Source organism: Lissotriton vulgaris, chromosome 3_1, assembly GCF_964263255.1.
Source record: "Lissotriton vulgaris chromosome 3_1, aLisVul1.2, whole genome shotgun sequence".
NCBI classification, from domain to species: Eukaryota; Metazoa; Chordata; class Amphibia; order Caudata; family Salamandridae; genus Lissotriton; species Lissotriton vulgaris.
The window spans coordinates 1,786,658,139-1,786,683,431 of NC_141689.1; the positions used below are offsets into that span (position 1 = coordinate 1,786,658,139).

The window sequence follows — 25,293 nt, forward strand, 5'->3', positions numbered from 1 at the left end:
TGAACCCTGCCTAATACTTATCAGCTATCACCAAGGCCCATAGTCATGGGATAATGCTGCATGCTACAAATCCGACCCTTGAACGCATTGTTCTGCGTTACAGGCACGTGCAATGAATGGGTGTTGCTGGGTGCGTTTCCAGCAATATCCATTGGTTTTTGACGTTGCCCCAGATGTAATAGGAACATGAAATCTGAGGCACTGTCCAGAAATTACACAGACCCAGGGCAGGCATGAGGAAGGCACAATGGTGAGAAATATGATCATTTCTCCTTGTCTTCCCTTTTCCACACAATGCAGCACATATAGTAAGAGGAAGAGGCTGTTGTGATGATTACTTAACTGAGAGGTGTCCATTCCTGTACAAGAATAATGTTCCCCGCAAGGCAGCCCCCCTTGCACCATTGTGCAAAGGAGACTGCCTTTGCGCTGGACAGGCCATTGTGCACCGGTTCTGGTGAAAACAACAGGACTGCACTAAGCATGGGCGGAAAATCCGTTTCGCTCGCGGATTTTGCGGATTTTCGGTAAATTCGCAATCCGCGAGATTCGCGAATCTCCCGCAAAATCCGCAAATCCGCGAGCAGCGGATTTTGCTCGCACTGCTCGCACTGTTCGCGTGAGTTCGTGGCTTCCCAGTACAACTTCGCGCCCCGCGAATAAGTGCAAAATTGCAGAAATACGATCTTAGCAAAACTGAAACTACTTACCAGGTTCAAAAGTTCAGGCTCATCATTAGTAGCCATTTCCTGTAGTGCTTGCTGAGAGGCCCCTCCAGAGTTCAGTTGCCAGTTGCAACTATTATGTGACCCTGCTCTGAACCTCAGAATAGTTACACATATGCCACAAAGGTCCTGAATTACAGCTAAGGGAGACAAGCAGGAGCCAGGCTGGCAGTTCAAATCCATTAATCAGCCCCTAATTCATTATTGTCAGTTGGGGCAGGGCAGGTGTTGTAACTAATTTTGCAACAATGAAAGCACTTAGCAAGTGCAAAAGATCACTAATCAGGAAGCACTAAGGAAGCAGGTGCCAGCTAAAAAAATATTCTGTGACACATTAATCAGCCCCAAATTAATTCAGGTCACTTGAGGCAGGGAAGGTGTGCTTGCGTTGCCACAATAATGTACACTGACTGGACAACCAGAGGGTGCTGTGATGAAACAGAGGGTGGCATGGGTGGGCCAGAGGGTGGCATGAGTAGTCAGAGAGTGGCAGTGGTGACAGAGAGTGGCAGTGATGAAGAAGAGTGTCCCAAACAGGCTGGACACGTAGAAACAACAAGTTCGCGAAACTTGCGACCCGACAGGTAAGTTCGCAATTTGCGACATTGTACAAAACCCTCGCGAACTGGCAGAAACTCGCGCAAACACAAAAAAAATTCGCGGATTGCGAGTTCGCAAATCCGCAAAATTCGCGAACGCGAGATTCGCAAAATTCGCCCATGCTTAGACTGCACACTATCTTACAGATAGGGCACGGTCCTGCCCTTCATCCTGCAAAAGGGTAGCGCAACAGGAAAGCCTGCTGTGCTTCACTACGGCAAAACATCATAAAAGAGGTCCCACAATCTTTCCACATGATTGTTGATCACATGGGCTCCCCTGCCACACAATACCTTAAGTCCCTCAAGGGTGAGTAGTGGCCTCTATGAATTAGTGATAGTGTAATGAACATTTGGCTTACAATACCTAACATGTAACGGTAATCTCAGACATGAGATCATTGTTAACATTCCTTGGCCAGCAAGTGTAAGGCTCACACTAAGCTGATTTCACAACTTCATATGCCTACAAGTCAGACATTTTGTAAATGAAAAACATATTTTATTTACAAACAAGTTCACACTAATAAAATGCAATGGTCAACTACACTACACTTATAAACATTTGAAGATAAATCCTACACTAAGCTAATCTAAGGCACTAACATCTACACTTATACTGTCTTACTGTTCCTAAACCTACCTCACACATACAACACAACACACAGATGACCCCCCACCCCCTATTCAACAATCACACATCAGGCATACATACACTTAATCTAAACACATACTAATTAACCTACCTAACTAAACAATGATATTTTTTTTGTGTTTTTTTTATCTTAAAATACATTTTACATACACTATACATCAACCCCCCACCCACTCCTAATAACTTAACACTTATCCTAACACTATTCCTAACTACTACAACTATCCTAACGGCTATCTAACTATTAAAGAGGTAAACAATAACAATGTCAGTAACTTTACATGTGAAATTACATGTCAGGGACAACGACCACAGTTGTGATGGCGTTGTTGAGTTAGTGTTTATTGCTGCTCGTCCATTTGGGTAATGGCTGCATTTATGTCAGCAACCAGGCTCAACAGAGTGGCCAGCTGCAGTTGTAGGCCCGCCAACTTCAAAGTCAGGTCCTTTTGGGCCTTTTCAATTGTGTCAATTTTGCCAATCAGTAGCCCAACGTCGAGCTCTGGGGGAGCTGCTGCATGTCCAGTTGTTGGATGTGTGACTTCTGCATGGGCCAGTTCAGTTTGCGCTACTGCTGCTTGATCTGTGTTAGTTGCAAGGGGTGGAGCAGTGGTGGGTCCAGATGGTGGAGCAGTGGCTGTCACAGGGGTCAGAGCAGAGGGATGTCCGGAAGTGGGATCTGTTGATGATCCGGACTGAAGATTAGCTGGGGCTGCAGACGAACCTGATGTTGATGGTGCAGAGGTGGGCAGGCCTGAGGGTCCACTCTGTTTTGGGGATGCGGTGTCCATTTGGGGAGCATGTTCTTGCCATGATTCAGCTCCTGGTCCGGTGTCCCTGGGAGATGTCTTTCGCTTTTGCTTCCGGCTCCGCGTGTTGGATGGTGGAGTGGGAGTTGGTGATCTCCAGGCTCCTGCTGCACGTGACTTCTCATGTCTGCGTCCCATCTGCCTGAAGGAACGTCCAACATTGCGGATGTGGCAGTATCTTTCGAGACAAATCCGAAACTGCCTCTCCTCATCTTGTGACATGTTTTCTGCAATGGAGCAATAACATCCACATCAGTCTGCACTTACACATTGACACCTGTACACATGCACATTCATGCAATGTTAGGCACATTTTGTCAAGGGCATATTGCTAACAGGGCATCAATTTCTACGCATGTTGGCATCATCATTGATGCTCAGACACAGGGATGCAAAGTGATGTTGAGTAATTCCTAACACGATGACAAATCTAGATGACATAAAAGGCCTCAATACATATGAGACGGTGCATTCCAATGCATTTGGTCTGGGCATGAACCCAATGCTCTGCATGCACAAATGCGGGCCCCTTTTCAACATGATGCTAGTGCATCTGTGTGCAGGCAAGGTTTGTTTAGGCATTGTAAGTTGACACTTCATACACAGATACAATGCAAGTTATACGGACCATCATCCCTGTATGCTGCACAAGGCAACACACATGTTAAATGCACTATAGAAACGAAAAATGGCAATTTAGGATTGTGTTGCTAGGAAAAACACAGGTGTGCCCTGCTATTGATTTAGGCACCACCTCCTATTTTTTTTACACTTGTACATGGGGTGCTGCTTCGGAGTAAATACGTGCAGCATTTTGACACACAACGCAACACACACTGCACAACACTTTCATGGTAGACGCATCTTGACAGGGGACGTCAAATCATGGCCAGCATTAAGGCCTGGTATGTGGATTGACTATGCCTGGTAAAGGATGCAAGTACCATTTAGACACATGTACATCATTGCATATGAAGTAGTGATGTCAATAGGGAATTCTGCAGGTGACCCTTTTAGTTGCATAGGTAACTGCATAAATGTTGTGCATAATTAATGAAGGACTTGCAGCACTGTTGCATCCCTCTAACAATGGCAAGTACTGACACACGTGGGGCACAAGGAATTACTACATGTAGGAGGTATATCTATGTTGTACTACAATTAGCATGTGTCATGTAGGCATTGTTTAAATAAACTGACAGCCCAACACTCTTGAACATCTCCATGAGCACCCTTGTTGCCATTGCATGCACACACAACCACAACATCATCTCCTATGCCAATGCCACCCAGCTGGTACTCTCCCTCACCCAAGACCCAGCCCCCACCAAAATCAACCTCCATGAAGAAAAGAAAGACGTTGCAGAATGGATGAAGCTCGGTCAGCAGAAACTGAACTCAGACAATACGGAGGTCATCATCCTTTGAAAAATCACCATCCGCCGGGGACGACTCCTGGTGGTCCACAACGCTGGTCACTGCAACAACACCCACGGACCATACCCTCCACTTTGGATTTATCCAGGTCTACTCTCTCACAACGAATAAACAAGTGAACGTCATCTCATCCTTATGCTTCTACACCCTGCGCATACTCCGATAGATATTCTGTTGGATCACCACCGGAACGTGTGAGACGGTCACCCAGGCCCTCATCACCAGCCAACTGTACTACGGGAATGCCCTATACACAGGAACCACCGCCAGACTTCAGTAACAACTACAACCCATAGTAAATGCATCCGCACAACTCACCCTCGACAGCCCTCACAACAGCAACATATCTATCGGCCATTTAAACCGACACTGGGTCACTGTCAACAGAACGATCACGTTCAGGCTCCTCACCCACACACACACAGTGCTCCATGACATGAGCCCAGAAGGACTCATCATCCGCCTCTCGTTCTCAGATCCTACCGGCCACCTCCGCTCCGCCAGCCTCGCACTCGCCACCATCCCAAGGATTCACTCATCCACCACCAGAGGTAGATCATCCTCCTACCTGGCCACCAAGACATGAAACTCCCTTGCCGCACACCTACGACTGACCCAGGACCATCTTACCTTCATTAAACAACTCAAGACCTGGCTATTTCAGCAGTAGCAGCACACCCCCTCCCTTCAGCGCCTTGAGACCCTCACACCTGAGTATGGTGCTCTATGAAGGTATAGATTTATTGTTTGAATGCGGTCTCCTTTTAAGTGGTAGATACATATAGCAGCACAAGAAGTGTTACTGTGACCCTCGCACACAGTAGCACGTCATACATGTGACCCTTATCATTGACATTATGCATTTGCACATAGTGCCATTGAGTCCTTGACACTTCCATGCACATGTGATGTCTAAACATGCAGCATGCAAAGATGATGCTTTTGGACTGTCTGCATACAAGGCATGCATGAGGAGACATTGTAAGCATACAGACAAAGACAGAAATGATTTCAAACTCACCAGTGGCCTTTGGATTCTTGAACAACTCCACCTCATCCCTTGTGTATGGTGGAGGACCACCTACAAGGGAAAGACAATAGACCAGATTATCAGCGTACAGTACAGATATTACATGAGAGTCACTGGTATCTTCAACATCGGCTTACGTTGCGTCCCATGAGGCTACCAGATTCATACAACAGTCTCTGGCTAAGTGCTTCACATGTGAAGCACACTCATCCACTGCATGTGTAACACACATGTGCTCCCTTGTTTGTGGTGTCACATTGAGATGGCATTTGCCAAATACATGCACACTTGTCCCATGTTGCAAATATGTTTGCATTGTGCTGATGTATGTGATTGTGCATTTATGGGGGACTTTTGTACAATGGTGAATGTGAACATCTGAGAATTCACAGATGTGCCAGCAGAATAATGCGTCACACATCAACAAAAAGCAAATATCCGCCATATGTTTTCAACCAGCGGTACAAAAGGGGGTGGTGATGGACGGAGCATCTGAATCAATCAAACACTCACACCCAGTCAAAAGATCTGGGTTTAATCCATCACCGTTCTTTAGCCCACTCTGCCACCCCAGTTCCGACATGGCTATATGCAAATCAGTCTGACTCTGTGCCTCATGGGAACAGTCCAGCTCGAACTGCCAAGCCATGTCTTCCCTGGACCGGAAACAAGCTTCCGAGGACCGGTTTCTGGCATTCCAGCCGTCTTCAGCCTGGCTTGCTTGAATCCAGTGGCAAAGTGAGCAAGGGACTCACGTCAGAGCATACCCTGCCACACTTATGGCTGCCAAAAGCGGTACAAAAGGGGGTGGTGATGGACGGAGCATCTGAATCAATCAAACACTCACACCCAGTCAAACGATCTGGGTTTAATCCATCACCGTTCTTTAGCCCACTCTGCCACCCCAGTTCAGACATGGCTATATGCAAATCAGTCTGACCCTGTGCCTCATGGGAACAGTCCAGCCCGAACTGCCAAGCCATGTCTTCCCTGGACCGGAAACAAGCTTCTGAGGACCGGTTTCTGGCATTCCAGCCGTCTTCAACCCGGCTTGCTTGAATCCAGTGGCAAAGTGAGCAAGGGACTCATGTCTGAGCATACCCTGCCACACTTATGGCGGCCAAAAGCGGTACAAAAGGGGGTGGTGATGGACGGACCATCTGAATCAATCAAACACTCACACCCAGTCAAAAGATCTGTGTTTAATCCATCATCGTTCTTTAGCCCACTCTGCCACCCCAGTTCAGACATGGCTATATGCAAATCAGTCTGACCCTGTGCTTCATGGGAGCAGTCCAGCCCGAACTGCCAAGCCATGTCTTCCCTGAACCGGAAACAAGCTTCCGAGGACCAGTTTCTGGCACTCCAGCCGTCTTCAGCCCGGCTTGCTTGAATCCAGTGGCAAAGTGAGCAAGGGACTCACGTCTGAGCACACCCTGCCACACTTATGGCGTCTAAAAGCGGTACAAAAGGGAAGGGGGTGGTGATGGACGGAGCATCTGAATCAATCAAACATTCACACCCAGTCAAAAGATCTGGGTTTAATCCATCACAGTTCTTTAGCCCACTCTGCCACCCCAGTTCAGACATGGCTATATGCAAATCAGTCTGACCCTGTGCCTCATGGGAACAGTCCAGCCCGAACTGCCAAGCCATGTCTTCCCTGGACCGGAAACAAGCTTCCGAGGACCGGTTTCTGGCATTCCAGCCGTCTTCAGCCCGGCTTGCTTGAATCCAGTGGCAAAGTGAGCAAGGGACTCACGTCTGAGCATACCCTGCCACACTTATTGCGGCCAAAAGCGGTACAAAAGTGGGTGGTGATGGACGGAGCATCTGAATCTATCAAAAACACACACACCCAATCAAAACATCTGGGTTTAATCCATCACCGTTCTTTAGCCCACTCTGCCACCCCAGGTCAGACATGGTTATATGCAAATCAGTCTGACCCTGTGCCTCATGGGAACAGTCCAGTCAGAACTGCCAAGCCATGTCTTCCCTGGACCGGAAACAAGCTTCCGAGGACCGGTTTCTGGCATTCCAGCAGTCTTCAGCCCGGCTTGCTTGAATCCAGTGGCAAAGTGAGCAAGGGACTCACGTCTGAGCATACCCTGCCACACTTATGGCGGCCAAAAGCGGTACAAAAGGGGGTGGTGATGGACGGAGCATCTGAATCAATCAAACACTCACACCCAGTCAAAAGATCTGGGTTTAATCCATCACCGTTCTTTGGCCCACTCTGCCACCCCAGTTCAGACATGGCTATATGCAAATCAGTCTGACCCTGTGCCTCATGGGAACAGTCCAGCCCGAACTGCCAAGCCATGTCTTCCCTGGACCGGAAACAAGCTTCTGAGGACCGGTTTCTGGAATTTCAGCCGTCTTCAGCCCGGCTTGCTTGAATCCAGTGGCAAAGTGAGCAAGGGACTCACGTCTGAGCATACCCTGCCACACTTATGGCGGCCAAAAGCGGTACAAAAGGGAAGGGGGTGGTGATGGACGGAGCATCTGAATCAATCAAACACTCACACCAGTCAAAAGATCTGGGTTTAATCCATCACCGTTCATTAGCCCACTATGCCACCCCAGTTCAGACATGGCTATATGCAAATTAGTCTGACCCTGTGCCTCATGGGAACAGTCCAGCCCGAACTGCCAAGCCATGTCTTCCCTGGAGCAGAAACAAGCTTCCGAGGACCGGTTTCTGGCATTCCAGCCGTCTTCAGCCCGGCTTGCTTGAATCCAGTGGCAAAGTGAGCAAGGGACTCACGTCTGAGCATACCCTGCCACACTTATGGCGGCCAAAAGCGGTACAAAAGGGGGTGGTGATGGACGGAGCATCTGAATCAAACACTCACACCCACTCACACCCAGTCAAAAGATCTGGGTTTAATCCATCACCGTTCTTTAGCCCACTCTGCCACCCCAGTTCAGACATGGCTATATGCAAATCAGTCTGACCCTATGCCTCATGGGAACAGTCCTGCCCGAACTGCCAAGCCATGTCTTCCCTGGACCGGAAACAAGCTTCCGAGGACCGGTTTCTGGCATTCCAGCCGTCTTCAGCCCGGCTTGCTTGAATCCAGTGGCGAAGTGAGCAAGGGACTCACGTCTGAGCATACCCTGCCACACTTATGGCGGCCAAAAGCGGTAAAAAAGGGGGTGGTGATAGACGGAGCATCTGAATCAATCAAACACTCACACCCAGTCAAAAGATCTGGGTTTAAACCTTCACCGTTCTTTAGCCCACTCTGCCACCCCAGTTAAACCGTTCTTTAGCCCACTCTGCCACCCCAGTTAAGACATGGCTATATGCAAATCAGTCTGACCCTGTGCCTCATGGGAACAGTCCAGCCCGAACTGCCAAGCCATGTCTTCCCTGGACCGAAAACAAGCTTCAGAGGACCGGTTTCTGGCATTCCAGCCGTCTTCAACTCGGCTTGCTTGAATCCAGTGGCAAAGTGAGCAAGTGAGCAAGGGACTCACGTCTGTATTCAACCAATCGTGGTATTTAAATGGCCATTTAGAGAGGTTTGACCTCCCTAATGCACACATTGCTTAGCATTTGTTTATTGATCATTCCCAGATGTACTGGGACCCTTAGATGTGTCAGTGTGTCAGCTTCATTGATATGTGCATTGTGACAACAACTGCAAGCAACATGCAATTATACACACATACACATTGATCGGTGTGCAAGTAGACCATGTACACGTGTACATGGGATTAACATTACACACACTTTTCCTGGCCTTGTAGATGTGTGCCTCTTTTCCACTTGACTAAGCACAATAGTGGCCTATAATTTGCATTGAGGTTGTTGTTTAAACGCATCAAACATGTGCCCGGACGTAATCCCAGCTGTATGATGAATCCTATGTTTTGGTTTGCTAACAAGCCTTACTCAGCCCATGGTATGCCATCATGTATGCACATTGTTGCATAAATGTATTTATTTCTTCATTTTGTTATCCGTTCTGCACTACATTTAACGTCACAACTAGTTAGTGTACATCCAGTCATTGTGTAGAATCCAAGCAATTAAATGTGATCCTTCCTGCACACAGTCATGATGAATGAATGAAGGCATTGTATGGTTTGCACTCAGTTGACACTTGTGCATCTTCTCTGCATACAGATGGTAAAGTAGCACATTGTGTATAGGGAAATACACATACAAACACGTTTGTGGAGAGATTAACAACCACTACAAGGTTACTTGAGATGCTGGCAGATATATACTCCTCTGAGGTGATGTCCCTGTAGATTAGTACTGTATGTACAGGGCCTCCAATGTGTGATGAAGGGGGGACCATGAAGTTTGCATCCAAGTTGCTGTCAATGTTATGCACTACTTTGGATGTTTTGGCCCATTATTAATAGAATATTGTCAGTGCGTGAAATATTTTTTCCACAATCCATTATGCATACATATGATATACCATGATGGAACATGTTTTTCCCTTAAGGTTGCATCTTTGTGCCTTTCCCTGGCCTTGCCCACAAACTGCTGTCATGCAGTAGGACAAAACCTTTTGCACCATGATGCGAGGGTGGCTGTGTAGCTTGGAAGAAGTTTTTTGTGACGTATGGGATACCTTCCTGTACATAAATGGTCAGAAACTGCATTGACATTTTTTGCTGTGTGCTGCACAATGCAGCTGCACACAGGGAAATTTGAAATACATTGATACATGAAGAATGTACTCCCGTTGCGCCTCCCTTACACCTCCCCTGGGCAGGCATGTGCTTTTTGCGCTGCCTCAGACTCATACGTCTGTGGCCTTATTTTTGAAGGCCTTGCGCCGCCGGTGCGTCACTTTTTCACATGTTAAAAAGTGACGCTCCGGCGACGCAGGGCCTTCATAAATAAGGCCCCTGGAGCAGTGACAAAAGGCCATGGATGTTGGTGGAGAAAGCCCAAACAACACCCATTGCACCCCCCTTTGACACAGAACAATGCATTGAAAGGGCGGATATTTATCATGCAGCACGGTGCCTCAATGAGTGGCATAGTCCAGCATGATAAATATCACTCAGGCTTCTGCGTTACCAGAACGTCACTAAATCTGATGTTACAGCGGCGCAAGGGACTCCTCAGTGAGGCCCCTAATGTTTCAAAATGGAATAGCGTAACCTTAGAAAACACCTGTTAATACATGACATTAATGTAAGTTGACTTACCAATTGTTCCGTCAACCTCAATTCTAAGGTGGTCCAGGAGATCCTGCTCACGGTTGATGATATCAGCCCACCGATGTTTGTACTGTCTCAAGGTCCTGTCCACTCCAAAGATTCTTAACATCTGGTACCGCACCCTCTCCCACCTTAGCCTTCTTTCTTGGGTTGGGTACCCCTGCAGTACCCTGCCTCCACTCCCAATCATATTTGGGAGGTAGTGATCAGTGATCAGATTTAGCTTTATTCGATTTTTAGTTTAAAAAACCATAAAAGCAACACCAATGCATACATAGATAACTCAACATTTCATTACAAAATTAATATCATCTATTAAAACAGAATTAAATCAATGTGACGAGTCAACTAATCATTGTTCATGCATATTCAAGACTAGTTGGAGGCTAGAGGGTTAATGGTACAGGGTACACGGGATCCCCTTCTCTAGGAATTATAGTTCATTGGCATTTGTCTTGGTAACGGAATATGTTGGTGGCTTGGGTAAAAATCGTACAAGTCCCAGATACAAATGGGGCCGTTTCCTTCTTTGGGCTGGCAAAATCGTAGGTAGGGGACAATGTTCCTATACTTAAATTTAATTAAAATCAGGTCCCCCGAGATGTCTTTGGGCAACATACCTAGCCACCCCACCCTCCTGACACTCAGGATTCCACCATCTAGGTCAGGTGGCAAAGGTCTGTTATGAGTTAGCCAGAAAATGACCTTATTAAGCAGGTCCTGGTGTGTTTCGGGTTTGCCCTGGCTAAGTGCAGGGACCCCAGAGAGGACAGTCACGTATGGGGCGGCTTCGGGAGGTAGATTTATGCGGTGCCTTCTTTCTAGAGCGACCCTGGATGCTGTATGAGGTACAAACGCGGAATTTAAAGTAACTTTAGGGCCGGTTGGAATAGGAGTAGTAAGAGGCAATTCTAGGGTTTGGACTTTCCTGCAAGCAGAGGGCTTAGGCTTTTCGTGAATGATGGGAGGATTAGGGCAAATAGGTATAGCAGTTTTATTGTTTGGTAGAGAGTTCCTTTTAAGTGTATTTTCAATGCTGGTCAGCCTGTCCCCTAGGTCATTAATTTTAGTAACCAGAGGTGATATTGCAGATATTAACAATTGCTCAAACTGAGCCAGTAAGGTCAATTGGATGGGTGATACGGGGTCCTCTGTTCTATGCACAGCCTTATCCGACATTAATATAGTAGAGTTAGAGGGGGATGGTATAGGGCTAGTGCACGTTTTTTGAGCATTGGATTGGTTCTCATTGTCTTTTTCCTCATCGTGCTTCCTTGTACAATTTGGACCCAGGGACAATGTATTAACTTGAGATTGGTCTTTATTAAAAGGTAAAGGTACATCCCGTGGAGTGCCGTTTAGATAATCAGCCTCTATACCCATTTTAGGAGGTGTTGATGCATCCGGGACATACTTGGTGCTGCACAGGGCATTCAGCTCCTCCCAGAAGGACATGGTTAACAGGGCAAAAGAACTCCCAATAAGCTGCAATAGCGGCAGTAGGCAGTACAGTGCGAGATAGATTAGAAATTAAAACGACTCTGTACCTCCTCCTTGGAAAGAATCAAGTGGGGTGGCCCGTCCCGTCCTCTTCTGGCCTCTGAGGGACGTAGAGGGCCCGCCCTTTGCCCGGTGTCCCGCGATGCGGAGCAGAGCGCAGCCTTAAGGCGCCTCCTGGTGCTCTCGCGTGGTCAGAATGCAGCGCGGCCGCTGAGGCTGCCGGGAGATGTAGTCCCGGGGCGGCGGCGCTGTGGGCAGCAAGAAATTACTCCTGGCAGTGGCGGCTGCAGTGGGGGCCTCCTCGCCTCTCCCCTCCGATCAGGTAGGTGTCCCCCCGCTCCGCCGAGCAGATGTAGTCCCGGGGCGGCGGCGCTGTGGGCAGCAAGAAATTACTCCTGGCAGTGGCGGCTGCAGTGGGGGCCTCCTCGCCTCTCCCCTCCGATCAGGTAGGTGTCCCCCCGCTCCGCCGAGCAGAGCGCAGCTTTAAGGCGCCTCCTGGCGCTCTCGCGTGGTCAGAATGCAGCGCCGCCGCTGAGGCTGCCGGGAGATGTAGTCCCGGGAAGGCGGCGCTGTGGGCAGCAAGAAATGACTCCTGGCAGTGGCGGCTGCAGTGGGGGCCTCCTCGCCTCCCCCCTCCGATCAGGTAGGTGTCCCCCCGCTCCGCCGAGCAGAGCGCAGCTTTAAGGCGCCTCCTGGCGCTCTCGCGTGGTCAGAATGCAGCGCCGCCGCTGAGGCTGCCGGGAGATGTAGTCCCGGGGCGGCGGCGCTGTGGGCAGCAAGAAATTACTCCTGGCAGTGGCGGCTGCAGTGGGGGCCTCCTCGCCTCCCCCCTCCGATCAGGTAGGTGGGAGGTAGTGGACTATCAGCCACATTAGCCCCCCAAACTCCTGCTCAGTGAGGTTCCTGGACCTGGCTGGCATTGTGACAAAGCACAAGCCACGCTGTGTGAAAGCTACAAAAAAAAGTTGACTTAACATTAATCCCCCTATTACTATTAAAACCCCAAAACAGAACACTAATCCCCCTATTACTAACTATTAAAACCCCTAAACAGAACACTAATCCCCCTATTACTAACTATTAAAACCCCTAAACAGACAGACACCCCTTTACACACAATAGACAGCTACACAATACACAACAGTACAGAGACAATTTTGAAACAGTAAGCAAGACACACACTGAAAAACAACTTCAGAACAGGACACAACACTCAAGCAATTGCCAAACACACTCCTACACCTGCCAGAGACTACAAAGGAGTGAAATAGAAAGTGAAAGTTGAAATTAACTTCCTGTTTGTGAGCATGGCAGGCTGGTTACACCATTTCCTGTTGAGATGCGACTCGTTTCCGATGATGCGTCATAATTGGCATGCGAATAAAACCTTATTTTGTTGCATCGTTAATCTGAAGCATGGTAGACTGATTAAATATTTCCCCTTACGGTGTGACCAGTTATCGCTGATGAATCATTATTGGCATGCGAACAAATCATTATTATGTTGCGTCGTTAATTTGAAGCATGGCTGACTGATGACATATTTTCAACTTAAGGTGCGACCAATTTTCGAAGATGCGACATTATTGGCATGCGTCACAATCTTCATTTTTGACGCTGGGCAGAAGATGCGTGTTTACGCTTAGCATGAAAGTGTCTCAACAGGCACACAAAATGTTTGTGTGTAAATTTGTGGTGTTAGTATATTCAGCTGAGTTAGACTATGACATATGATGACCAAGTCACTTTTGGGCCTTGTGTATCGTGTACATTTGTGCGTAGAGTCAGGAATGCATGGGTCAGATTCCCACGTAGGCAGACCTAACGTCACATTTGTGCGTAGAGTCAGGAATGCATGGGTCAGATTCTGACGTAGGCAGACCTAACGTCACATTTGTGCCTAGAGTGAGGAATGCATGGGTCAGATTCTGACGTATGCTGACCTAACGTCACATTTGTGCCTAGAGTCAGGAATACATGGGTCAGATTGTGACGTATGCAGACTAACGTCACATTTGTGCCTAGAGTCAGGAATGCAAGGGATCAATACGTCACTTTTGTGCGTAGAGTCAGGAATGCATCGGTCGTATTCTGACGTAGGCAGACCTAACGTCACATTTGTGCCTAGAGTCAGGAATGCATGGGTCAGATTCTGACGTAGGCATACCTAACGTCACATTTGTGCCTAGAGTCAGGAATGCATGGGTCAAATTCTGACGTAGGGAGACCTAACGTCACATTTGTGCCTAGAGTCAGGAATGCATGGGTCAGATTCTGACGTAGGCAGACCTAACGTCACATTTGTGCCTAGAGTCAGGAATGCATGGGTCAGATTCTGACGTATGCAGACCTAACGTCACATTTGTGTCTAGAGTCAGGAATGCATGGGTCAGATTCTGACGTAGGCAGACCTAACATCACATTTGTGCCTAGAGTCAGGAATGCATGCGTCAGATTGTGACGTAGGCAGACCTAACGTGACATTTGTGCCTGGAGTCAGGAATGCATGGGATCAATACGTCACTTTTGTGCCTAGAGTCAGGAATGCATGGGTAAGATTATGAAGTATGATACACAAACTTCATTTATGTGCCTGCCCCATTTTTTCTAATATGCAAACTTGGGTGAGCACTGAGGGCTACTTTTTCATGGATGGTGATATTTTGGCTCACATCCACTGTGTAACATATTTATGAATGTAATGTGTGTCCTATTATTTATTTTTGTTCAACATGACTTTGCCACATACAAGTATTTTTTTTATTGTGTTTCCTGCTTTGTGAGATTTCATTATGTGGGCTCATCTTCACCTGTGCTTTTTTCATATTGTGAACCCCAAAATCTGATGGTAAATGTTGCTTATTGACAATTGTGAATTTAGAACCTCATTTATGATGTTTTGGAGTGGAAAAGTACAGCATGCATTCCTGCTGCACTTCCCTACAGCAAGCAAATAGGACGGGAAGGTGCTGTATCTATGAGATACGGGAGATTCCTGTGCTTTTCATGTGCGCTGACGCACAATGGCCGGCCTGCCTTCCTGCACTATGGTTGCTGGGTTGCATGGAGGTATATTTTTGTACAGGAAGGGTCACCTTAATACACATGTGCATTCGTACCCTGCACACAGACACAAATGCACTATGGTGCCAGGGTACCTGTGTTGGCCAGACAATGGTAAGTGTGGTCATTGCAGGTGAAATTGCAAGGCAGTACAATGTAAATGGATGTGTGGCCTGATGTATGTCTGATGCCAGCCTCCAGACATGAGAGTCAATGTAATGTATATACTCCACATATGAGATTGTCATGCAACTTGCAGTGTAATTTTTTTATGTAATATTCATGCACAAGCTAGAAAAGGTTGGATGATGTATTTTTATTTGTGTGAACAAAAATCAAGATGCATGATGATAATGTTATTTTTCACATTATTAAAAAAAACTACGCACTATGTTGGCACGTCTGCGGATGCCTGCTGCTGTGTTTTGGTTTGCTGGAGCATGGCCATCCTCCTGGTCATCCTCCGGCATTTGCTGATTTATTTCAGGTTCCTCATCCCAGGGGACTTTTGTCAGCACACATATGTTGTGCAGTATTGCACATGCCAATATGATTTTACAGACTGTTTGTGGTGAGTACAACATACGTCCACCAGACTTGTCCAAGCGTCTAAACCTGGCCTTCAGCAGACCAAATGTTCGTTCAACAATGTTCCTTGTCCTGCAATGTGCCTGGTTGTAGGCTATCTCCTGTGGCGTCTGTGGGTTTCCGTGAGGTGTCATGACCCACGGCTGGATGCCATATCCCTGGTCAGCTGTTATGAAAAAAATGAGAAGGTACAATGAAATGTTTGAAATGGTTCTGGTAAACTACAGGCCATGTGTTGTGGGCAATATTTCATATGGCAGTGTTCATTGGGCAAGGATGTTGCAGAAAACACACCCAATGACTCACATCCAAGACACCTTTAGCACATATTTATGCTTGGAAATGGACACATATTTTGAAGGACATGGATTGACACCCTATATGGCTCTACATGACCTTATATTTATGCATATACTAGTACAACATTATTCCATCCATGACCTCATTAAAGGGTCATTGAAGCAATATTACCAGTATGGCAGCATGGATGGTGCATTGTATCATACTCTTTTGCTTACCTACAAGTAGGCCATTGCCATACTGGCCATTCTTGAAGCGGTCATTAATGATGCAGTTCCGGAATATGAAGGCATCATGTACACTGCCAGGGTATTTGGCCAGTACATTTGTAAATAGTCCACGGTGATCCACAATGGCCTGTACATTGATGGAATAAGTAAGTTTTCGATTTATGTACAGATGTGCAGTTGCTGCAGGAGGTACTAATTGCACATGTGTACAGTCCATGGCACCCAGCACATGTGGGAAGCCTGCTATATCATAGAATCCTTGCTTGATCTCCATCTGCTGTTGTGGGTTGTTGGGGAAACGGAGGTAGCGGGGTGTCAGATGGATGATGGCATCCAGGACAGTGGGTAGGAATGCTGAGAAAGCTGGCTGGGATATTCCTGCCACTTTGGCAACTGTTGTTTGGAAGGAGCCCGATGCTAGCATATGCAACACAGCCAGGAGCTTTGCCTGTGGCGGTATGTTGGTAGGCCTGTTGGTTGTAACCTCTAGCCTTGGTCCAATGAGTCATAGGAGATGTTCTATGGTCCGCTTCTTGAGGCGAAATAGACTTATGACCTCCTCATCCCTGAGGCCTCTCAGGACCCTCCTTTGACGGAATAATCGCTCCTTTCTCCGGCGTTGCCTTGGGGGAGGGGGTGCTTTTGTGGGGCGGGGGGTTGTGGTGGGATTCCTGGTGCTAGTCATCTCCATCTGGCAGCTAGTCGCAGCATTACCACCTCCATGGTGTGGGGATAGATGCAGCAATGACCACTCTGACCTCTCCTCTTTTTATGTGCCGATGCGTCATTTCCTGCGCGTCCGTTTTGCAGGCGCACCAATTCTGATGCAACCGCAATGCTGCGCCATTTCAGCCACGGATGCATCAAAAGTGGGAAAAGTCATAAATGTGGATGTGTCACATTTGCGCTGGTTTTTTACGGGGTAACGCCCATCTTGCATAAATTAATACTTACGTGTCGCTGGGCATTTTGACGCAGTGGTTTTTCCGACGCAGAGGGCTGAAAGTGACGCATCGTCGGAGATGCGTCACTTCATTAATATGGCGCATGACTTGCGCTGATGATGCGTCATTATTTTTGACGCATTGACGGCGCAAGCTCTACATAAATAAGGGCCCCAGCACCCAAAAAGGATAGGATTGTCTTCACCCAAGGCACCTCAGCTACTGCCTCTCTCCATCTAGTAGTGCTCTCTAAGGAGGCTGTTGATCAGTTTCAAAGCTTCTCTGTAGGGCAGACTACACTGCTGTGTGACATCCAGGGAACAAGGCAGCAACTCATGCAATTAGTTGCATTCCTGGAAGGCATATACTCTGCAGTGTCTGCAATGCAGAGGGGTTTGTTGCTGTCGTCCGGGAGGTACTGGACCAAGTTATAGTGAAGATTTCTGCGTTCAGATGTTGTTACTTTTATGGAGGTCGAAAATCTTCAACGGGACAAGGATGCAGCCTATAACCAATGACGGCTCCATAAGACTGGATACCCTTCCAACAGGAATCGCTAAACAGAATTTGTTGCTGCATAGAAGAATGTAGTGGGAAGTGTCGCAAAGTCAGTTCGAGCGGAGATGTACCTTGGGCGAATTGGCGAGCAGGTAGATCCTGTCAGTTCTCAGGCCACCTTTTGCTTTTCTAAGTTCTACATTTCCAATTTTGGCTTGAGGGTACCTTCAGCTTAAGTTCAATGGTCTAAGACAGGTAGAGCGCCATTTTGGAGGTCAGGACTCACTTCAGACTGAGACCATATGTGGGTTCAAGGTTTCTGGAGTGTGTGATGTCCCTGCAGCTCACACTCGAGACCAGCCTACTAGGCCAGCCTGCTAGCCCTTGGAGTCACTCTGGTAGTCCTAGGATCAGGCACCATAGCAGGCCTCAAGCAGCTGGGCAGTCCTCTGAGGTTGCAAGGCAGGCTTCAAGCAACAAGGCAGACTTTTGTTATGAGCGTCCTCTGAAGTACAAAGCAGGCGTCAAGGAGCAGGGCACTCCTCTGAAGTAACAGGCAGTCTTTCTGGAGGATGGTCTACAGGTCCAGGGGTGAAATGAAGAATTGGTTTGAGGGTCAAATATTTACACCTGGTACCAGCCTTTGAAGTGAGGAAAAAGTCTAGATCACCCCCACATCTGGGTCTGGAAATGCCCTTCCTTCCAAGTCAAGGCTCCAAGAGGTGTAAGGTGAAAAAAGGCTGGGGTCAAGTTCCATTGCGAGCATGCGGGAGGCAGCCCTTTGAAATGTATATGGCACAGGGAGCAGCTCTGCCCCACCCATCCTGGGAAGATAGCTCATCCTGCCAATTCAAAGTCCCCCTTTGTCTCACTGTCTGGGAGGAATACAGAAAGAGCAACTGCTAACTATTCTCAGTCATGTGACCCAAGGCACAGGCTGCAATCACCAAATGGTTTGGACATGAAAATGTCAACTTTCTAGAAGTGTTTTATCAGGACTGTATCTCAAAATCTGATTTTATCATTAAAGAGGATTTTAACTTACAATTCTTTTGATAACAAACATAAAATGTATACTTTTTCCTAATCAAAAGTTAGAACCTATTAAATGCAACTAGGCTACCCATTGTCATCCTGTGTTTTACTACCAGGGCATGTAAAACTTAAAATCACATGTCCTATACTTTACCTACAGTGCACCCTGCCCTAATGGCTGTTTAGGAACTTCAGTAGGGGATGAACTACGTGCATTAAATAGGAGGGTTTAGTCCTAGCAAAAGGTTTATTTTGCTAGGTCCAATTGGTGGTGTAAAACTGCAAATAGGCTGTGATGGCAGGCCTAAGACAAATTTGAAAGGGCTTTTTAAGTTGGTGGCATAATAAGTGCTGCGGGCCCACTGGTAGCATTTAATTTACAGGCCTGGGGTACATGTAGTACCACTTTATAGGGGCCTATACATAAATAAATGTGCAAATTGGGAGTAAGCCAATGGTTGGTATCATGTTTAAAGTAACCCTCGACGGAACTTGCAGAGTTGTACTCCGTGGAATTTCACAGAGTTACTGGAAAACTCTGTGTAATTCAGTGGAGTTCTGTGGCCTGGTGGAGTAACCTGCACTGTAACATTGCCCCCCAGCCACACCACACTCTCCCTGCCCCCTCACAACTCCCTTGCATCCCCCAGTTCAGTAAGGCCTGATCTTACCTGTCTGGAGCCTCCTCCTTGGTGGGTGGGTATGGCGGCGCCAGCTGTCCACGGCAATGCAGCCCGGCCGCCAGTCTCCCAGCCGCAGCACGCCACTGCCTTCCTTCCTTCTCCTACTCCTGGCTGCACTCTGCTTCCGCTGTTCCAGCTCGGAGAATTCAATTAACAGGAAGAACTACAGTGCGCTTGGTGAATTGCATGAAGGCATGACTGACCGTATCATTGGTGGTCAGGAATGCCTTCACGCAATACACCATAAACATTGTAGTTCTTCATGTTAATTGAATTCTTCAAACTGAAGCCGAGTGCAGCAAGCAGCAGGAGTAGCACACCATTTGGGAGTCGTAGGTAAGTCCTAGACCCTGTCCTCAACAGCGGTAAACTCCGCACTGCTGCCAGTGCAGAGTTTTTGAAATCTTTGCACTCCAAAACTCCGCAAACTGAGCTGGAGAAGCGGAGTTAACTGCCCATTTTTAGTTTAAAAGAGGAAGCACAAGCACTTTTTCACTGGTAACAGGTTTCTCTTTTTTAACCTTTTTATTCTGCATTCTGATGGTGTGCTAGGAGCGTGTGTGTTGAGAGACACCAGAGATTATATACTTGTCTACACGATACACAAGGGTTGCTGGTTGTGATAGCTTTCTAAATGATGTAGCTGGTTTTAAAGATGGTGTGGTGCGGACCAGCAAGGGGAGGCAATCGAGTTCTTTCAGAATATAGTGATGTGATCATATTTCTTCAGGCCTAGGTTGAGACCTACTGCAGTGTCTAGGATGCCCCTAAGGGGTGTCAATATGGAGTGTGTGAGGCCATTTAGCAGGGCATTACCACTAAACAGATGCCAAAGTAAAGTGCTTGTATATCAGTTCGGAAGTTGCTTTCTGGAAGAAACTGTTTCACTTTCTTTAGAAGAGAGAACTAGTACCAGACTGTCTTTGTGTTTTCGGCCATTTGTTCCTTAAGGATGAAATTTGTGTCCAGGATGAATCCAACTAACTAGGCATTCAGTGACAGTTCGGATACAAAACCATCAAGGTTCATGTCATTGAGCCAGGTTTGTGTTGAATCTTGTGTGTTGCTCTTGACAAATAACACACATTCTGTCTTGGATTGGTTGAGCTTCAGATAGGTGCTGGACATTCAGGTTCAGATGATTTGTAAGCAGTATTGAGACATTGTATGTCTGAATCAGAGGAGACTTTTGATTAAAACTGTGTATCATCAGCATCTTAGTAAATCTTGATGAAGTTATATGTGAGTAGAGTGCCAAGTGGCTCCATGTAAAGGTTGAAGATGACAGAAGACAGTATGGACGTTTGGGGTATGCAACACATGACAGGGATCTTTTGTGACTTGGAGGTGCCCATGTGAACAAACTGGTGTTGGCTGGAAAAGTAGGAGAAGAACCACTCAAGAACATTGCTGGTGAATACCATGTGCAACTCAATGTGCTTATGAGGATAAATTAGTCAACTATCTAGAAGGCAGCTGAGAGGTCCAGCAATATCAGGAGACAGGGGTCACCTTTGGTCAAGAGGGCATTGTCTATGATGTTTAAAGTGTTGGTATCTATGCTGCAGTGTGATCTGTAGCTAGGCAGGTAGTAAAGTGGGAGGCAGTGAGTATTGAGGTGATCTTGGAGTTAAACATAGACTGCTTTTTTGATGATCTTGCTCATGAATGGGAGGTGTCTGATAGGTGGGTAATTGGAGATGCCATCATGGCCTAGTATAGTTCTTTAAGAGTGGGAGGATATGGCCAGTCTTAATAGCTTCTGAGACGATGCCTTGGGTGAAGGAGACAAAGAGTGATCTACAGCCCTCTGAGAAATAAGGAAATGCTTAATGCTCTTCCTTGCTTGCTTAAAGCAGGGATTGATGGACACCTTTTCATCAGCTAGGGTGCTGCTGTTAGTGAACCATCTGCATCTGATGTAGTCTGAAAATCTTTCCATCTAGATCCTAAAAGGGAAGAAGTGGCATGCTTATCGAGTTAAGAGAGTGCTCCTCACCTTTCAAAGTGGAAAATCGAGGAAATCGAGCAATCCAACCAAGAATCAAAAAATGTCTCTGTTGTCTTTGGGATACCTTTGATACAATAATCCCAGACAGCTTTTACTGTATTTGAGATGTTTGAAGTGTCTTTGGCCATATTTAAATGGTGTTTAATTGCAGCTTGGCGGGATATTCTTTCCTCGGGCAACCACAAGCCTTTGTAATTTTTTTGTTATTCATTTCAGGCACATTTGCCACTACTGTACAAGCTTAAATTTGGTGCCAGCATGGGTAAATGGGCTTTGAGTTCCTACCTTGAGCCGACTTTACTTGCTGTGACTTTTTTCGTGACATCTCTCCTACTGGGATCACTTCCCACCTCCACGCTCTTCCTGCACTCAACAACACTTTAAGATAGATCTGCATTCATCAATAGAAGGACATAAATGGCACAACACTTAAGACAATACGCACCTAAACATGGATCAAACCTTATCAAAGAAGGTAGGCAACAACATGCGCAACTATCTCTTAATCGTCTTCATTTCACTCCACCTATAAGCATATCAACATGGCAAATATAAGTGCAGCATCACTAGTCCCGAACTCGCACAACTCTAAAACTCTTCACACTAGGCTACATCATACCTCTCACTCATTTTGTTTTACTCCCTACCATTGATATAACAATTGTAAAGAGGATAAGAGCACACAACATTAAAGCTCTTTCCACAAGATCCATCATTTCTGCCCACAAGCACAGAGCAGAGTGCTACTATCTCTCGAATGTGCTTCGGTCACAGATAAGAAGAATGATATAAATGCATCTGCAATACAATTCGGTAGAATTTTTGAGGAATTATGTATATCACAGGGATTGAGGTGCCGGGTTTTTAGGAACCCGGTGGTGCCAGGGGTAACACCCGAGGACCTCTGAGTTCTCCCTGTCCCGGACCACAGAAACCAAGAGTCTTCTAGGTGAAGTCAGAGATCGAGTTTTATTGGCTGCAACCAAGTAACAAGCGTCCTAGAATTACAACAGCACGGGCTGTAAGTTCTCAGGAGACTGTTCGTTTTTACAGAACCAGCCTTCTCCTTTTATACAAAATATTGCACTTCAGGCGAGAATTCTTGAGTTTACGATATGGTCATAGACATATTTACACAATAAAGCAAAGAGCGAAGTCATGACGGCCAACCCATATTTTAGATGTCCAGTTTGTGATAGATGACCCAGCCCAGCCCGGAATTTACAATCAGATATCGATGAAACCTCAATAAAACAGGGCACCTCCTTGTCATAAAACTTGCCATAAACAAGAAACATGGACAGGTGTATGTGTGTAGAAAACATGGTCTGTAGGTGGTGAATGGTTTATGGCATGTTGTGTATTGATGCTATCTCATTCGGCCACTGGGCGAGGAGCTGCCCGAACAGGTTTGGCTGGAGGCAGTGGAGTCAGTTTGGCCAGGTCATGGGGAAGTCAGCTAAGGTGGACGTGTCCTTTCAGATCAAGCTCGGCCTTAATCAATTGACTATATGAGGGCAAGTCATAAGATGGATGCCGTTCACAAAATGGAGTCCGAGGGTTCGGAACGTAAACCATGATTTAAGGGTGTTAGCATCGCTCAATCATGACGCAAATGCACAGGGATAATGTCCTAATCATTACCGGTCTGCCGATACCAAATTCGTCATGGTACGACGATATTTTGTGACACGAGTGTTGGACCTTGATACCGGTATTACAGCAGGGTCCAGATTTTCAGAACCACAGACCCTCCTTTTGCCCTCATATAAGGCAATAACTCATGCTAATCTGAGTCCAAATCTGTATTGATAAATTCATGGAGATGCTGCTGTAGCATCATTCTGTTGCTCAATTCGTCCCTTGACACAGGCTTCCTTACACATGAAGTAGCACAGAGGCCACATATTGCAGGAGCGCACTGTACAAACAGGCAGAACATAAACAGAACGGCTAAGATCATCCCGATGAAGATCAGGGTTTTCCATCCCCAGGCAGAGATCAGTTCCCAGAACCACCCTAGCAGAGACCAATCCCCTTTATCCACATGAAGGGAATCGGAGATTTTGTGTAGTTTGGATATGGCCTGGTACACTGTCGGAGCATTATCAGGGATGAAAATGCAGCAACTGGATTGGATCACCCTACATACACCACCACGGTCTGCAAGTATGACATCTAGGGCAACTCGGTTCTGAAGAGTCATAAGCCGGTCCGACTGGAGCTCGGCTGTCAAATTACTAAGGGCACCGGCCGTTTCGGTCACGGCGGATTCAATTATCCTTGTTAACTGGCGAATGTTCCTGCTGTTCACCATAGGCCCCCAAAAGGGGAGAAAACCCTTTGCGAAGTCCCCAAATTCTTGACCCGCAGTGGCGTCTTGACTCACGACACCCCTAACTGTCCTTGTCCGATGGTAATCTGCCCCGGCCGTATAGGTGGGTGGCAGCAGAAATGAGATAAAACATGTGCCCGAGAAGTCAGGGGGCAACCAAGTGTATGCCTTGTCATGGCAGATGAAGTTTGTACCCTTAGCCGCCAAGAATGGAGGGGAAGTTCGGGATGCAAAAACATACGTTTCTGTGCAAACGCTCTTCCCCAACTGTGCTTTGGGATCCCTGCCAATACCTTGCAGACATAGGTGACCTCGGTGGGGTACTAACCGACTGAGGAGGATTTCTTCGATTTCTGGCTCTCACTTAAGGAAATCCCATACTTGGTGATGTTCCACCTACTGTATGGGGTAAACTCATCCTTGGGAGTTGCTCTGACCGTGTCAATATCTCTACTCATATTTTTGATTCCTGCCACTAGTGCCTTGTTGTTTGAGTTTTCCCCTCGAACGTATGGTTCAAGGGAGAACAGGAACATGGTCTGGAAAGCCCACAAAGAACTGGAATAACTGAATGGCAGGACGAAGTAAGGGATACCCTTATCGGTTGTGTGTGGCTTGAGTCCGCATATCCAACAGTTCGTAGTGTTCATGACAGATTGGTGCTGGTGTAGGAGTAGGACAAATGAATTATTTACAAATTCTAGTCTTCTGGCGGACTCGTGTTCAGGTAGTGGATGGAAGGAGTGTGTAGGAACAATAGGAGGAGGTGTGAGCTGGGTGTTGGGCATGAATGGAACTCGAAAAATGGACAGGGCATAGCCAGTTAAAAACATTATTATACTACACAACATTGAGATGCTTAATACTAGAGATCGTCTCCTTGCCATTACAGTGCATATTTTCTTTTCAAAGTTCATGGGTCTAGCAGGTCTCTCCACCCCCGGAAACTCCATCCTCTAGTTGCTGCCCGCGGTGGGAGTTTGATTCTGCCAAGAAGTGCGCTCTGTCCAGTCTGGGGTAATTCCCTCAGACCGACCAGAACCGTTGACCTAGGCGTCCCCAGCTGCACTCCTCAGACTTCAACCGCGGCCCTAGCAGCAGAACCGGATGGCGGTTCGAAAATCAAAAATGAGCAAGTTCCCTGGGCGAGAGAGCTGTAAAATCAAAAATAGTTCTTTGGGGAAAGAGAGTCACATAAATTCACTTTTATTAGTCCCTTTTTCTCGACCTCAGATTATATCGTTGTTTCCCAGGTACGGTGTGGTCTTCGAACAATGTTTCAGGTTCTGTAGTGTCCAACTGCATTGACGGGGTCACAAATTCTTGCAAAATACGATCACTCTCCTTTTCTGTACCAGTTCCTTTCAGTCGTGCATCGCTGAAGAGTGTAAAGCGAGGTACAGTTTCAGTCTCAGAGTCAGCGATTCCGTCCTGGACCCACCGGTCATATGGAAGAGGAAGAGGGACCCGTTTACAATGGGTCCCGTGGATCCAGTTCTTCTTTCCTTCCACCCGAACGGCTGATCTTGTGGAAAGAAGGACGAGGTATGGCCCGGTCCACCTGGGCTGCTCGTTGTTCGTGCGCTGAAAATTCCGCACCAACACCCAGGTGCCGGGTTCAATGGAGTGACCTGGATCGTCGGAGGCTGGCGGAG

General features: G+C 47.0%; 1 protein-coding gene across 1 annotated transcript in view; it reads right to left on the reverse strand.

The window, feature by feature from the left end:
* Nucleotides 1–2,320: 2,320 nt before the first annotated feature.
* LOC147728447 (uncharacterized) overlaps nt 2,321–25,293 on the reverse strand; it is a 32,788-nt gene continuing 9,815 nt past the window's right edge. Inside the window, exons 2-4 of the mRNA XM_086963802.1 lie at nt 15,601–15,768; nt 5,247–5,306; nt 2,321–3,015 (exon numbers count right to left, since the gene is read on the reverse strand). Coding sequence (XP_086819928.1) covers nt 2,321–3,015; nt 5,247–5,306; nt 15,601–15,768 — 923 coding nt within the window. The remainder of the gene's footprint in view (nt 3,016–5,246; nt 5,307–15,600; nt 15,769–25,293) is intronic.